The sequence below is a fragment of the Lucilia cuprina genome, chromosome 4 (genome assembly GCF_022045245.1).
Source record: "Lucilia cuprina isolate Lc7/37 chromosome 4, ASM2204524v1, whole genome shotgun sequence".
In the NCBI taxonomy this organism is placed as follows: domain Eukaryota; kingdom Metazoa; phylum Arthropoda; class Insecta; order Diptera; family Calliphoridae; genus Lucilia; species Lucilia cuprina.
The window spans coordinates 4,114,798-4,131,288 of record NC_060952.1 but is presented as its reverse complement, the minus strand read 5'-3'; the positions used below and the strand labels follow the sequence as shown (position 1 = coordinate 4,131,288).

Here is a 16,491-nt window from a genome sequence, read left to right as displayed (position 1 = left end):
CTATTCTATAGTCTAGTCTATAGTCTAGTCTATAGTCTATTATATACTTTAGTCTATAGTCAAGTCCAGGCTACAGTCTGGGGTTTTTATTAAATATATTTTGGTATTTTTTTTTAATTTTTTTATCGAAGGGCACGAATAATGTGTAACTAACTATATGTTTGAAATCAACTGATTTTATCATTACCTCGATTTAAACACCCTGTGATTGTCACACACAATATCATTTACATACGTTGTGTAATTTTGTTTGTACTTATTTTAACATTTAAGTGAATCTTTTAGCTTTCAATTGTAGAAATATAAAATCAGAAACTTTTGCAAATTGTGTGACTTAACCATGTGTTTTTATAAGATTCACTATGACTGAGAAAGAAAAAGAAATTAAATCAAATCTAGGGAAGAAATAATATATACGAAATCATAATATGTATTAATGTAGCACAGTGTGACAGATTTGATTTTTAACAGAAATCCTAATTTCAATTATTAAACGCTACAGATTGTCGATGTCCTTGAACTAAAACTAAAAGAGCTTTGATGTTAATCGCATCTAAAAATTTCAGTCTAATATCACAATAGAAATATGTTTAGTATATGCTTGCAGATGATTATAAAATCACTCAGAACTCATAAAATCACTGCTTCTAATATTTCAAATATGATATTTTTAAATTTTTTGAAAATGTTAAAAAAATTATTTCTAATGAGGTTTTTGTCTCACTGCCATTGAATTTATAATTTTATATTTTTGTTTTAAAATTACTTCAATTTGCACAGCATTACATATACATACACACACACACACTTAAATACACATTACTTTTATACACCATGTGCAATCGTACAAATGAGTCGAGGCATTCAGTTTTGTGAGTTTCATTTAAATATAATTATTCTAGTGGATTTAGTGATTTTAATCTTAATCTGTTTAATTTGCCATATATGAGCATTTTTAAGCTTGGCTGAATTTAAAATAAATGTCTGCCTTCCTGCCATTTTCTCTGTCACGACTGCTTGCTTTTTGTTCTCAGTTTGACTCGTTCCCTGTATGAATCTTCAACTAAAATATCTACAACTTCTACTTTCATATATGTAATATTTATAATAGTATCAAAACTGTATCTGCATATGTGTAGTAGATGTGTCCCTAGTTTTACCCATAAAATATTTTATACGAATAAACTGGCTGCTTTATTGGCAAAAAATCAGACATAACGAACAATCTGTACACTTATAGGAAACTAACTAACTAACTTCAAGAGATTTGGAACTTTTTAGGGGCATGACTAATGTGTCTGTTTGAATGTGCATATTTGTCTTTATAGGTTGTGTCTATGTATGTGTTTGAATTTGTCTTTTTTTAACTATTTTTGTTGTTGTTATTTTATTTATTTAGGAAAATTTTATTTTATTATTCAGCAAAAATCTTATACCCATACTTTTTTTCATACATTTGGCATATAAGTGCATATTTAAGCAAGTCAGGAGAGTTTATTTTTTGAGTTGAAAACGAAGTTGCAATGAGCTAATAGCAGCCTAACCAAATAACCAAATTCAAAACTATTAAAAGGAGATACCAATAGCGAGAAATAAAAGTGATCACAGACTTGATTTTTGGTTTTAATTCAAAGTGATTAAAGTAACCCTAAGTAACCCTAAGAGCTCTAGTTTCTTCAGAAAATATATATCAATTAAATACTATATTATCAATTAAAAATGGAAATTTGTAGTGATCACAAATTTTCATTCTAATGACTCTAGTTCTAACGGCTTTGTTACTTTTTAAAGGATAATTCTCAATACACTATTAATATTTTCCCAAGTATGTATAGCGCAATCACAAAAAAGAAACTAAAAATTATTGTTTCCGTCTCATATTGTGGCACTCAGCAAAAGAGTCAGTTAGTCTGTGTGTGCTTTTTTTATGGCCAACAATAATATAAATTGAAATTACTCATACGCCAGCATGTACACAGCAATTTGTAACAAATAAAATCAACATCAAAAGTAGCAGCAAACAACAAAAACAATAGCAACAAGGAAATGGCGGCAACGTAACAAAAAAAAAATGAACAGTTTAAAAAACGTAAAGTAAAAAATCCTCTTAAATGCTCGTTAATCTTAAAGCTTTGGTTAGTAAGTAGATAAAGAAATAAAACATTTCAAGAGAGACAAACACAAGGCCAACAATAGCAATACTAATAACAAAAACAACAACCATTTTGTCACAGCAATTGTAGTGTTTTGCTATTTATTGTCGCTGTGGTTGTTGCTGCTGGTGGAATCATGAATATCAAAAAGGACTTTAAACATTTCGCCTTATTTGCATTTTAAAAACAAAAGTCATCATCATACGCGTCTTCCTCTCCTCTCTCTGTCGTTCTGTATAACAGTGTATTCTTATTCATGTTTGCTATTTGTTGCGATTGTCGTAAACGACAGAAATCTTTTGAACATGTCCTTTAAATTCATTTTTCTATTTTCATTTTTTATTTCGATCCTTTTTTCTTCGCATCAGTTTTGGGTTCTATTATGGTTCATAAGTTGGTTGGGTTCGGTTGGACGTTTTGGTTTTGTATGCATAATAGATGAATGCACGAAATGTTAAATGTGTAGGTATTCTTAGATAAAGATGCCAGTCAACAGTCGAGATGTTGATGGCTGTATCCTGTAGTTGTTGGTGTTGTTGCTGCTGCTGCTGTCTTATTGTTGTGGCTATTCTTGTGGTCCTGGTATACTGTTGGTGGTGTAATTAGACCATCAATTGCGGCAAAATCATGACTGTCATGAATGTCTAAAAAGTAGAATGTATTGACACAGGAATATTAGGATTAAGCATGTGTTGAGGAAACAAACCAACAGAAAAGTATAGAAAAATATGCGAAAATAAAAAATAGTGAAATAATCAACAAAATTCAATTCTTAAACGTGGGTGCAATAAAAAGTGCTTTTAATATTTGTATTGAAAAAAATTATAGAATTCACCATAAGTGAAAACTTAGGCAATATATGGAAAATATATTCATTCTTGCTAAATACTGATGTTTTGCTAATTTACCATTTATCCCTCGCACTTCAAAAAACGCATAATACATTATACCAACTAAACTAAAGTGGAGAAGACGAAAAAATGAACGATTGAATCAATAAATGTTGATATTTTTTCATTTGTCGTTGTTTCAACGTTGGTTAAGCTGCTCCTGCTGCTGGCAAAGTATTGTTCAAGTGTTGAATGTTGCTGATACTAGTGTTTGGTGTTTGTGGCCTCAACAAAAGGCCAAAGCGCTACCATAGTTTTTCCCAATATGTGCAAGTGCTTTGCCAACAACAAAAAAGTTGAGCCATCATCAACATCGTCATCAGTAACCAACAACAGCAGAATCATCATCCTCATCATAGACGTCATTCTATGTTAACGCAACAAAAAAATATAAAACAAAACCGAATAGATTATAGTTGGCCTCCTTCTTCGAATCATAAGTATACGGACAATAACAACAACATTATCAGTACCTCAATTGAGTAAAAAAAAAAAACGTATGAATTCAAATCAAAAGTTAGAAGAAGGGCGTTAAATTAGAGGCGGACAGTTTAGCAGCAGAGGCATAACAAACACATTTCTTTTTAAATTGAGTTGAATGAGTGCGAAAGCGCCACTTTGCAACTCATAAATATTCGAAACGTATCGTTTCGTTTCGTTTGCCATTTTGTATATTTTGATGCTGATGTTGCTGTCGTAGTTGTTGTTGGTGCTGTTGTTAAAGCATTAACTGTAAACTATTCCCGTTTGTGTCTAAATACAAGTACCAGATATTCGCATCTACATACATATGTATGTGTGTCAATCTGTATTTTTGCAACAGCAACAAACAGTTTTTAGTCGTAGCAACATTCAAGTGTTGAATTTTAGGATTTTCCACCAGTCAAAAACTTGAAAAGGTATTTAACTCTGAGTGTGTACATGGAATATAAAAAAACCTCCATTAATACCCAAAAAAAAAAGAAAATTTTTCAGAAAGTTAAATTTTGCAAAACAAGTTGTTGATTTTTTTCTTTATTTATTTTAGGCTTTATGGTCATTTAAATAATTTAAACTTGTAGTTGTACTTAATGTATTTTTTTTAAATATTTGATTTTGTTATGTGGAAAAATTACGTGTAAATTTTGAGCTCTAATAACAGTGAAAATCTATGAAAAATCGATAATTTTCTATGAAAATATTTTCTTGAAAACTAAAGACCTACAAAGACATATCTGATTGTCCATGACGAATTTAGGTTAAGTTCGGTACAAACTGCTAAAACGTTTTATATATAGATTGTTATCGAAAAATTACAATATGTCAGCACATCATATCACAGTCTATCGTTATATACTAATTCCTCATGTCAATGTTGCCAAAAAAGTATTTGTACACTATTGGGACCTTCTTTCTTTTCCATATTATGTACATTATAAAGTTTAACGTTTAAGAACATTAATGTGATCCTAATATGTATTACTAAAGTAATATGAATGTTTAATATAAAAAGTTTAAATCCTTTATTAAGTATTTAAGTCGTTTTTAACTAAATTTTCCAAAAAAAAAAAAACAACTTTTAAACTTACAACATACTTACACCATCACATACAAACCTAATGGCTTATACAACCTTTTTATTTCTTTACAGGTATGACATTTCATATAATTCTATTTATTTCTTAATAAGATGGACCATAAAATGCTCAATGCACAATGCTCGTTTAGCTCGAACTTATAAATATATTGGTAAGAAATTGCTTTAATTCATTATTAAATGTTTGTAAAACGTTTAATATGGATAAAAAAAACGTTAACCCTTTTGTGCTGATGATGCTGCTACTGGAAGTCGTAGTAGTTGCACAACTGGTGTTACAGAGAGATTAAATTTAATGAAGCCGGAAAAAATCTTTACAAACTTCATGACCTGTTAAATTTGAAGGAAAAGGATTTAAGGGATTTAAATGTGTGTAACACATGTGTGTAGAGTAGAAAGGAACAAAGAACATTAACTGGCAAATAGGGATGGATGGATGTGTGAGGTCGTAAAAAAGTGAATCAAATATTTAAAATCGTAAATGCAAAATAAATGAACACACACATTGCTACACACGTTCCTTGAAATAATACTATTGAATACATACAAACAATTACAAATTCATATGAATATGTCAGTGTGTACAGGATTTTATTTTTTTTATTGTTGTATTAAAAATATAAAGAAATTTGTAACAACATCATCATATTTAAGCTTTTGCTGTATAAGTTCACGTTAATGGAATCCTTACCAAAATAACAAAATTTCCAAAAAAAAAGAAATAAAATTTCCACATATGGCCAAACAAGTTGTTTCTCCAAATAATAAATGTCTGCATAATCTGTTGAAGCAAAAGTAGCAACACCGTTCATTCACATATTCATACATATACATACACAAAACATACTTTTATGGCCATTCTTTTTGTTAAATAATTCCTTTGTGTGCATGTGTATGAGTGGTAATGTGAATTGTGTGAATCTCCTCTAGAATTATACGGGGATTTTTTTCAATGTGGATCGTTTTCCTGTTTTGTTGTTCCCCTTTGCAATACGTTACTTTACACATATGTATGTATCTTACTGTATGCCATTGCTTTACTTTTGCTAGAAAAATGTTTCATACGTTTGCTTCTGCTGCAAAAAATCCAACATCTGTTGTTTTGGAATTCCTCCATTTTGTTTGTTCGTTTCACAAATATTGTTGTGTTTTTTTGTTGGAAAGTAAAATAGTATTTTTGTTGCTATTTTATAATAGTAGCTTTGCTCTTCTATGCAGCTTCGAATGTATGTAGAATTTATATAAACAATTCTAAACTTTAATTCATGGTATTAGGTGGGATTAGAAAGTTATTTCTTTAATATTTCTAGAGATAAGAATAACAAAATTTTATATAGAAAATAGTGTTCATATATATCAAAGTTTTCTGTAGAAAACTGTGTCAATACTTAGCGAAGTTTTTTATAGAAACTGTATTCATGCAGGGCAAAGTTTTTTATAGAAATCTGTGTTTATACATTTCTATAGAAAACTGTGTTCATACAAAGCAACTTCTCTATGGAAACTGTGTTCATATAGAGCAAAATTATGGAAAACTGTGTTCATACAGAGCAATTTTTTCTAAAGAAAACTGTGTTTTTACAGAGCAAAGTTTTCTACAGAAAATTATGTTTATAGTGAGCAAGGTTTTGTATTAAAAACTGAGTATATATAGAGCAAAGTTTTCTTTAGAAAACTATGTTCATACAGAACAAAGTTTTCTATAGAAAACTGCGTCAATACTACTTGACGAAGTTTTTTACAGAAACTGTATTCATCTAGAGTAAAGTTTTACAAACAAATCTGTGTTTACACTTTTCTATAGAAAATTGTGTTCATACAAAGCAACTTTTTTATGGAAACTGTGTTCATATAGAGCAAAGTTTTCTACAGAGCAAGTTTTTCTAAAGAAAACTTTGTTTTTAAAGAGCAAAGTTTTCTACAGGAAATTATGATTATAGTGAGCAAGGGTTTGTATTAAAAACTGAGTACATATAGAGCAAAGTTCTGCATACAGAGTAACTTTTCTTTTAAAAACTGTGTTAATATATAACAATGTTTTGTATAGAAAACTGTGTTCGTACCGAACAAAATACACATAGCAAATATCTCTATAGGAAATTTTTCATATAAAGCAAAGATTTTTATTGGAAAAATTTGTTCTTACAGAGCAAAACATGTAAATTTTCACCTATTGGTCCTAGTAAAAATTGTCTAATGGAGTTCAGATAGCTATTTCTTCATTATTAAAAAAAAACTTTTTTGAATATTTTTAAATTTTTTAAATATATTATATATATATATATTATATATATATATATATATATATTATATATTATATATAATATATATATATATATATATTATATATATATATATATTATATATATTATATATATATATATATATATATATATATATATATATATATATATATATATATATTATATATATATATATATATATATATATATATATATATTTTTTTCTTTTTTTTTAATTTTTGTTAAAAAATGTTTTTTTTTTTGCTAGCCTATAATCCCATAGTTCCATCCTTGGTGAAAATTTCATCCAAATTGGAAGACATCGATTTTTAAAGAAAGGTCACTTGACACGAATTTTTCCATAAAGCAAACTGTGCCTTTTCTCTCATCCAATAGTTAAAGTGTGAAAGTTTGAATGCACGAATGAACTGAACGAACGAATGAATGAATGTGTGTATGTAGATCAACTCTGTTATTCTACCACAATGATGAAAACTATGCATACGGCATGAAAAATATATATTGTTTATATTTATTTATGTATGAGTATTTCGGTATACATGTATGTTTGTATGTAAAAGAATACAATGAAAAACTAAAGTCGAATATATTATTTGGTAAAATAAATTACATGCTAAACGAGCAACTCTTACTCATTCTAGTACAAGCAAATTATTCTCTAGAATTTTAACACTACATATGTATGTATGGGAAAAAATAGAGGACTCTAATGTAAGTGTGTCTAAGTTTGTTGTATGTTCAACAATGTGTATGAGTATAAATGAGTTTCTGTGAATGCATAGCTAAAGAAGAATATTTTCAAATGAATACATAGTTTTCGCTAGTTTTTTATAGTTCTAGTTTTTGTTTTATTTTTTTTTTAGTTTTTGTAATTCTTAATATGTATACCGTCTCTACACATGCACTTTTACTAGCGAACAAACAGTAAGCATTTTTGTAATAAGGATGTATGTCGGAGAGTGAGTGTTTGCATTTGTGTTGAGTATTTTTAACAAGAGCAACAACATTTAAGTCTAGCTTTGCTTAGCTGCTTCTGATTGTGTTTGTAGTTGCCGGTAATAAAGTTGAATTCGCTCATCCGGTGCATATCCTAGAGGCGTGTGTGTACCACATTTATATGTTGTTTATATTTTTCCATTTCCTGTGGAAAAAAAGTTAAAGATTCTATGCAAAATACATACAAAATAGGAGATTTTCTAGTTTTTCCCCCGCAGATTTTTTAAGAATTCTTTTATATTCTTTTGGATGCACCGAGAGAAAAGATTAGCTAGTGTTTTAGTTATTAGCAGATAAATATTTACTTTTCGAAATATTATAAAAAGCTAGATCATGAGCTATTACCAATAATACGGACTTTATTTAAAAAAACATCTAAGCATGAGATTTCCTAAAATTCTATTGAACAACCAATCAACCGATAGACAGACACCATAAAATCAATAGTAAAATTTCTTCCCGTGTATTAATTCCTATTGTTTCTCATAATAAATATTTTCCTATAAATGTATTAGTGCTCCTTTAAATGCATTTTCATTTGTGTTTATGCGTGTGTGTCAATATGCATGTGGTTTGCTACACTTGCTGCTGTTGTTGCAGCAAAAGTGTTGTAGTTTATATAAATGATTTTCATCTTTTTGTTGCCGTAAAGAAAGATGTTAGGGCAGGCAACTAATTTAAATTAGGAGCTAAATAATAGAAAAGAAAAACTTCTCTATACATACGAATTTGTAAAATTGTTTTAGTTTTTTCTTTACTTATTTTATTCTATTTAAAAATATTTTATTGCACTCATCGTACTCTAGATACGAATATACATACATATATGTTGATGCTACTTACCGCTGCTGATGCTGATTCTGATGAAATTTGTGTACGAGTTTAGAAGTGGATTTCTGTTTTTTTTTTGCCCGTTTGTTTTTAAACAAATTTTAATTATTAATAAGACTGTGGTTGGGAAATACTCGTAAACGAGTTGTATACGAGTTCAGTAAATATAATCTACCCTTCTGCTGGTTTTTGCCACCGCTCGTAAATGTTTAGCTCAGTGTGTGACTGTAAATTTGCAACATAATTTTCATGTGTTGAATTGGTGTAACCCCAAGTTTATTATTTCTTTCATTCTATTTTTTTTTGGCTAGATTTTTTTATTACGTCTCCTGGTTGCTTTTTTGCAACTTAATTTCATAAAATGTATAATAATATTTAGGATTTACTTTATTACGTACACAAACATGTTTATACAGAGATATATTTTTTGGTACTTATAAGGATATGTTAGGACAGTGGAGAAAAAATTTGGTGTTACGAAAATTAAATCTAAAAACAAAGATTCCCTTCTTAAAATTTTCTACATTTACCTATATATGTTCACATAAACTATAGTTTATGTGAACATATATATCTAACTCTATATAAATATCTGACTAAAGATTTCTATAAAAAATTGTGTTCACACTGACAAGAACTACGGCATTGGATATATACAAAAACTGTGTTCACTCAGATAAAATTTTGCTATAGAAAACTATGTTAACACTGATTAAAGTTTTGTATAGAAAACTGTGTTAACACAATCTAAAGTTTTCTATAAAAAAACTGTGTTTACACTAACTAAATTACTAGCAAATTTTGATTACACAGGCTAAAGTTTTGTCTGAAAAATTTTATTTACACAGACTAAAGATTTCTATGGAAATATAACATCTGTGTGAACACTTTTTTATATAAAAAACTGTAGTCTGTGGAAACATAGCAAAATTTTATCTGTGTAAACATAGTTTTCTATAGACAAATTTTGAAAACTTATCAGCTATGTTCACACAGACTAAAGTTTTTTATATAAAAATGTGTTCCCTCAGACTTTATATATCCATAGAAATCTTTAGCTATGTTCACACAACCTAATATTTCCCTAAAAAACTTTGTTAACACAGACATAAGATTTCTATAGAAAACTGTATGCACACAGAATAAATATTTCTATATAAAACTATGTTCACACAAACTAAAGTTTTCTATTGAAAATTGTGTTCGCTTGTGACTAAAGTGTTTTATAGAAAACTGTTTTTAAGCCTAAAGTTATTTGTAGAAAACTGTGTTCGTACAAACAATAGTTTTCTATATAAGACTATTTAGTCTGTTCATACAGACGAAATCTTCCCATTTTTGCTCCTCACTTTAACAACTATATCAGCATCAACTTAAAACTCATGCATATGTATGACTTCTTCTATGAGTTTAATATATTGTGGTTGTAAAAATGTGTGTATGAGTGTTTGCATTCGTACTAGGACTAAACAAGTTAATGGGTTTGTGTGTGTGTGTACGTTTGTGGAAATCTACTATTAATTATCCTTATAATAAAAATGTGGTTTTCAACTTAGCGCAAAGTTAATGTCCTTTCTATTACTCTCTACTTTTAGCATACATACAAAGTTGTAATAAAATTTTAGGTTTATATTTTTTTTGGTTACCATTTGCTGCTTGCTTAGTCGTTGTTATATGTAATTTTTTCTAGCAACAAAACAAAAATTACAATGTTGATATTTATTTGTGTGTATGAGTGTGTGTTTGTGTTGGTTAATTTTTGTTAGTATTCCTTTGACCTATATGACCTTTATATGACTTACCTAGTTAAATGTTTGTAAATGATTGTGCATTTTGTATACGGCAAAAACAAATGTTGAATTTTTTGCTTCATGCTGATCTCTATTTTTTTTTTTTTGGGAAAACACATATTTCTTATTTCACATTTTTATGCATCACGCGTTTAATTACGTGCTCCATATGATGATGTTTATTAGTTGCCATTTTTGTTGGTATGAATGACTCTTTTATGTAGAAAAAATTTAGACACACTTACGGTTTATAGAAATGTGTAAAGATTGTAGAGAAAATTTAACTTGCAAAGGTAGTGAAATTGAGTAAGGAATTAAAATTTTGATGAACTGAATAATAGGATTTGTAAAATTTATAATAATTTATTTCGATTGTTGTATAGAAATTAAATCATTCATTACTTTTGTGTCTCTAAGTGATTAACGGAGATCTCACTCCTGCGCTTTACCACAGGATGCAGTTATTTTATCCAACAGAAATAATCTATTGTAGAGTTTATTGTTATTTGTTCTGTGAAGGATTGTAATTATGGATGGAGATTTAAAATAACTAAATAGTACCAACTTTTTATTCAAATAGTACTTTTTAAGATCAATTGTATCAGATTACTTGTTCCTTTATTTATTAATTAATCTATATACTATACAGTAAAAATAAAAGTCTTTGCTCTAATAAAAAAGTAAGAACTACTAGAAGGACTGGTTTGATAAATTACTTAAAGACTGTTCTATTTCCTACTTTAAGGACTTATTTAATGTCTTATGTAAGGACATCTCTAAATAATTGTTTTAAGACTGGCATAATGATTTTTTTCTAAGCAGTGTGGGTCTGAAAACTTGTCTAAGTACAAATGTAAGGACTTGTCTCAGAATTAATCTAATAACTTACCTAAAAAATAAACTTCATACTAGTCTAACATCTGGTAGGAACTAGACTAAGGATTAGTCTTAGAACAAGTATAAGGTCTAATCTAAGGACTAGTCTAACAAGTGATCTAGGAACTAGTTGATGAGCTAGTCGAAGGATAATTCAAGTATCTTGTCAAAAGGTAGAGTCTAAAAAGTTGTCTGAGAACTAATGCAAAGACTTGTCAGAGAATTAGTCTGAAAACAAATATAATGACTTGAAAGGACAAGTCTTATAACATGTCCTGGGACTAGTCTGAGACAAGTTTAGTATAAGGACTAGTTTTACAACTAAGAACTAGTCAAACATTTAGCTTAGGAACTATTCGATGTACTACTCAAAGGACTTGGAATAGTCTATGGACAAGTCACAAAAAAGTACAATAACATTTTAAACCTAATTACAATGTTTTTAAAAAATTTATAATACTCTCCTCCTGTAGTAAAAGCACGCACACATACACATATCACTTCTCGTCTATCATTTTAAAAACTATTTTAACGGAAAAAAACTAACATCATTTAAAACCGTCCGACCAACATCATTTCGAATGCAACAATTTAGTGCTCATCATCATGCTGACTCAATGACCAATTCTGGTAATGTTTCAGCGCATTTAAAATTACTTCTATTTCTTTATCTACCTACATCCAAGGAACAACAACTTTTTAACGAGTAGGAAAATTGCATACTTGTGAGCAAAATACTCAACACACATTAAAATTGTAAAGAGTTTAAAAAAAAGATATTTTTAACTCTAGATGCTGATGATGATGAAAATATGGATATACTTCATTTAAACCTAGAGTTTGGTGGGTGAATGATATGGTTAGTTCCTATTAATGTTGTACTGCAGCATCATCACTACATCCGCATTTTGTTTATCACTATCATTGGCTCTATACTGTTCAGAGTGTATAGATGTGTTGTAGTGATTGTTGTCGTTGATGATGGAAATGTTGACAAACTATTTCCATTTACAATTAGTTCAATATGTATTTGTTGTAGTTTTGTTATTGTTGCTGCTGATGACGCTGGTAGTTTGTTGAATTGGTTGGTTGATTCGTTGGTGATGTGAATACTTATTGTATTGTTTCTGATTGCTGTAGTTTTAGTTGTTGTTGCTGGCAATGTTGCTGTTAACAGTTTGTCGTTCATTTCTATCGTTTACCACATTTGCCAATTTGAAAAGTTGCTGTGACAGCTGTTGCTTTCTATGTCTCTTTATCTTCGCATTTGCCTGTTTTTTTTTTGTTGCTTTTGTTTTATATTGTTATTGCTAATGTTGTTTTTTGCTATTGTTGTTGCTGCTGTCATTGGAATTGTTTTATTCCTGCTTGATTGACTGTTAAAAGCTGCGTGTAGACTAAATTTGTTCAATGCTGTTGATCTTGACGATTTTGTGGTTGATTTACACCATTTGTTTAGCTGTTGTTGCTGTCAATGTTTTCACATTGCTGGTTTTTTTTTGCTGTTGTTGCTGTTACAAACTTGATGATTTTATTGTATTAAAATTCTTGTTAAAGTTTCTCTTTGCAGCCGACTAAACTGTTGATACTTTGTTTCTGTTGTTATTGCCAATAGAAATCTATATTTATGTTGTTGCTTTAATATTTGAATTTTCTTCTTGATTTTCTCTTAAAGTTTGTAAATTTGTTCTGAGTTTTAGCTTTAGTATCTTTTGTTTCTTGTACTTGATTTATGGCTCTTTGTTTGAACTTGTTGACTTTGTTGTTTTCTTTTTTTTGGCTCTTGTTTGTATAGCCTTCATAGAAATTTTCCAAATACATGATTATTCAGCCAGTGTATTATCGATGATATATGGCTGAAGTGTTTCAAATTAACTGACCTTGGGTTTATTTTACATAATCTAGAGTTATTTTTTTCTTTTTTATTTATATCTTTTTAAAGTGTTTGTCTTGCGTATTATCGCATTTTTAATTTTCATTTTATAAACTTAAATTTTTATTATTTTATACATATGGATAACAGCATAGCAGGACTAGGCATAGAGAGTGTGGCACCTCCCATATGAATTAAGTACTAAAGTGAATATAACATTATATAGAGTTTCTTTTAGTTATTAATATTGTATTAAGTTTATACAAAAAGCTTAATATGCCTACCAAACGATAGTCGCCTAAGTCGACTGAAGCATTAATTCAATTAAGTTATTATTGCTTGTGAGCTACAGCAGCTGAAATAACTAGCATACTTTCAGGTTTCATATAACAACTTAAAACTTTAAAGTTTATTGCAATAGATTTATAATTAATAATTCCAGAACCAGAACTATAGTTCAAATTTAAAAATAGTAGGATGACAAATTCAAAATTATGTTAAACTAATTTACTGTATTATAAGCAAACTAGATTTTATGATTACCGGATATTTAAACCAAAATTTAGTTTTTTTTTGTTATTTCGTATATGGTTGTTTTGAAACAGTGATCATCATAAAGAGATTGTGTGGAAAATATGAGAAACTAAGGCTTCTTCTATGCCTATGTTTATTATATCTATATCTATATCTATTGGTGGCGATCACCGCTTAGTAGAAACTGCAAACAATGTGAGATTAAGTTGAAATTCATTAAATTTATTTTATTTAACAGATGAGCAAAATTCTCATTATTACTTGATACATAAAGATAAAATATCTTAAAAATACTATGCAAACCAACTCAAAAGATAAGCAAACTAACCACCCAAAGTTTTTAAAGTTTGTGCATTTAATAGAGGTGTACCGTCACAGCAGCTTGAGCAGGAAAACTCATTTGTTATACAACATACTCTACAAACAGTGCGGGGAGGTAGAGTGGTGTTGTCAGCATTTACGTCTTTACTATTGATTAAGAACAAATAAAACAAAAATTAAAGGGAATTTTTTCTTACAAATTAGTGTTTGTTTAGAAAAAGACAAAAAAGAAACTTACATTACTTCTAGAGGCAAGAGAGGTTTGATAGAATTGTCCATTGATGATGTAGATAATGACGGGGATAATGGAGAGCTGTTGATTAAAGTTGTAAATTGTGGTAAGGGTTTCGGTGTTGATGTTGTTACTATTGGCAAAGGGATTGGCATTGTCATAGCTGCCGTTACTTTTGTTGTTGATTGTGGAAATGTTGACAAACTATTTCCATTTACAATTAGTTCAATATTGTTGTGATTTTGTTGAAATTGTTGCTGGTTGGAACTCTGACTTGTTTGATAGTATTGTAATTGATATTGTTGTGGTTGCTGTTCTTGCAGCTGGTATTCTACGACTGTTTGTTCCTGCTGCTGTGGATAATATTGAATGGTAATTGTGGAGTATTTCTGCTGTTGCTGTTGTTGTTGTTGATTTCCATTGTTATTGTTATTATGGCTGTTCTCAGCATGAGTCTGTCTTTTATTTCTATGATTCACCACATTTAACAATTTAAAATGATGCGGCGGCGGCAACAGCTGTTGCCTCACTTCAACTTGATTGACTGTTAAATGTTGCTGATTTTGATGATTATGTGGTTGATTAACACCATTTTGTATTATTGGTTTTGCCTCTACTTCTTCCAGCTGCTGTTCCGTTGGTTCCTGTTCTTCCAATTCTTCTTCATTTGATTTAATTTCATGTTGTTGGCTTAAAGTTGATGACTGTGCATTTGCCTCCATTTTCTTGTTAAAATTTTTTATATTTAGTTTCTTGTTATTTTTGTTACCACTAAGTATTTCTTGATTATCTGCTGCAGTTTGTGGCATGTCCTCAACATCATGTTGTGGCTGTTGTTGTTCTACTTTGGATTTTCTTTCAATTAGAGTTTGTAAATTAAATTTGGAGGCATGTCCAAAATATGGCGGACTTTTCAAATGCACTGCTCTTTCTCTACTCGAAATACGTGCGACAGCATATTCTATATTTTCTGGTGAAATTTGTAAATCACTTTGTACATTTTGTAAACAATATAGGCCACAGATAAATATTGTTAAACAATAGAATTTAAGAGTAAACATTTTTTGTATTTTTTATATTTGCTAAAATACCAAAACTTCCAACCTTCCTCGTAGAGTTGTTGTTATTGACTAATTAAACTACTGAAATAATTTTAACAAAAATATAAATTTGTTTTTGTAAAAAGAAACCAACTCTAGCTTTTAAATTCTACAAATTAAAACAAGATTAATGGTTAATTTGATAGAATATTTATAAAACTAAAGTATAGTGTGTTTAAAAAGTTTACTTTCATTTAAAAATAAAGATTCTGTTTTAGCTGTTCACAAATTTATATGTTGTTCTACTTTTGACAATAAGCATAGTTGTTGCTGAAATATTGCTTTTAAGATATTTTTTAAATGTTTAGTTGATGGGTTTTTATTGCCATAAACTATTCACGTGTTTGCTTAACATGATTTTTATATTTTTATTAATTTTGTTATCAAATTTGCTTTAAAATCAGGTTTGCTTTTCGGCAAATATATTAATAATATACAAACTGGCATACGTCGATGTTAATGAATTGACAAATTTTTAGTGACGATGAATAATGGCTAGATAGATATTAAATTAATTAATATTTAATTTCAAAGACATTTAAATAACTTTTGATAGATAAGCACATATTTCTAGCTGTTGAATTAGTGAGTGAAGTAATTCAATATGTCTTAGTATTTAATAATTTTCTATTTCATTTTATTACTACTACTGACCTGTTAAAGTTATTAATGGCTTAAAAACCAATAAATACTATACACATCGAAAAATACGATTCTAAATTATACACGCCAGTTACCGAATTGACACTAATGTGTTTATAATTTTTCAATAACATCCGTTGTCAAAGTACGTATACATACGTACGAAAACAAAATGTTGTCAGACAATGCTGTCAATATTTACAAACGTAGTTTACAACGTTTGACACTATTGACCATGAATTTTAACAAGTTTTGTGCCTACGTTTTTTATAATAATAAATCAAATATATATATAAAATTTATAATAATAAATCAAAGTTTAGTGTGCTGCAAGTTTTCTTTTGAAAACTTAGGAAAAGAATAGTGGGAAAAAATCGTGAAAACACATTCAAATATCGTTTCACTTGACTAAC

General features: G+C 28.9%; 2 protein-coding genes across 2 annotated transcripts in view; one reads left to right on the top strand and one right to left on the bottom strand.

Moving 5' to 3' along the window:
- The window catches only part of LOC111690846, a 156,401-nt gene that overhangs the window by 63,986 nt on the left and 75,924 nt on the right, over nucleotides 1-16,491 (top strand). The window lies entirely within an intron of this gene.
- Nucleotides 13,991-15,470, bottom strand: LOC111690841 (putative cyclin-dependent serine/threonine-protein kinase DDB_G0272797/DDB_G0274007). Its single transcript, XM_023453414.2, has 2 exons — nucleotides 14,343-15,470; nucleotides 13,991-14,251 (listed from the first exon to the last, which is right to left on the bottom strand). Exons 1-2 carry the CDS (start codon nucleotides 15,395-15,397, stop codon nucleotides 14,107-14,109), a joined length of 1,200 nt encoding a protein of 399 aa, XP_023309182.2. The 5' UTR covers nucleotides 15,398-15,470; the 3' UTR covers nucleotides 13,991-14,106.

What these genes read in the sequence shown, in the direction of transcription:
- LOC111690841 (XM_023453414.2), bottom strand. Translation starts at nt 15,397, where the DNA reads ATGTTTACTCTTAAATTCTATTGTTTAACAATATTTATCTGTGGCCTA. An exon ending in CTCTTGCCTCTAGAAGTAAT is followed by an intron (nt 14,252 to 14,342) that starts GTAAGTTTCTTT and finishes CTTAATCAATAG; the next exon opens with TAAAGACGTAAATGCTGACA.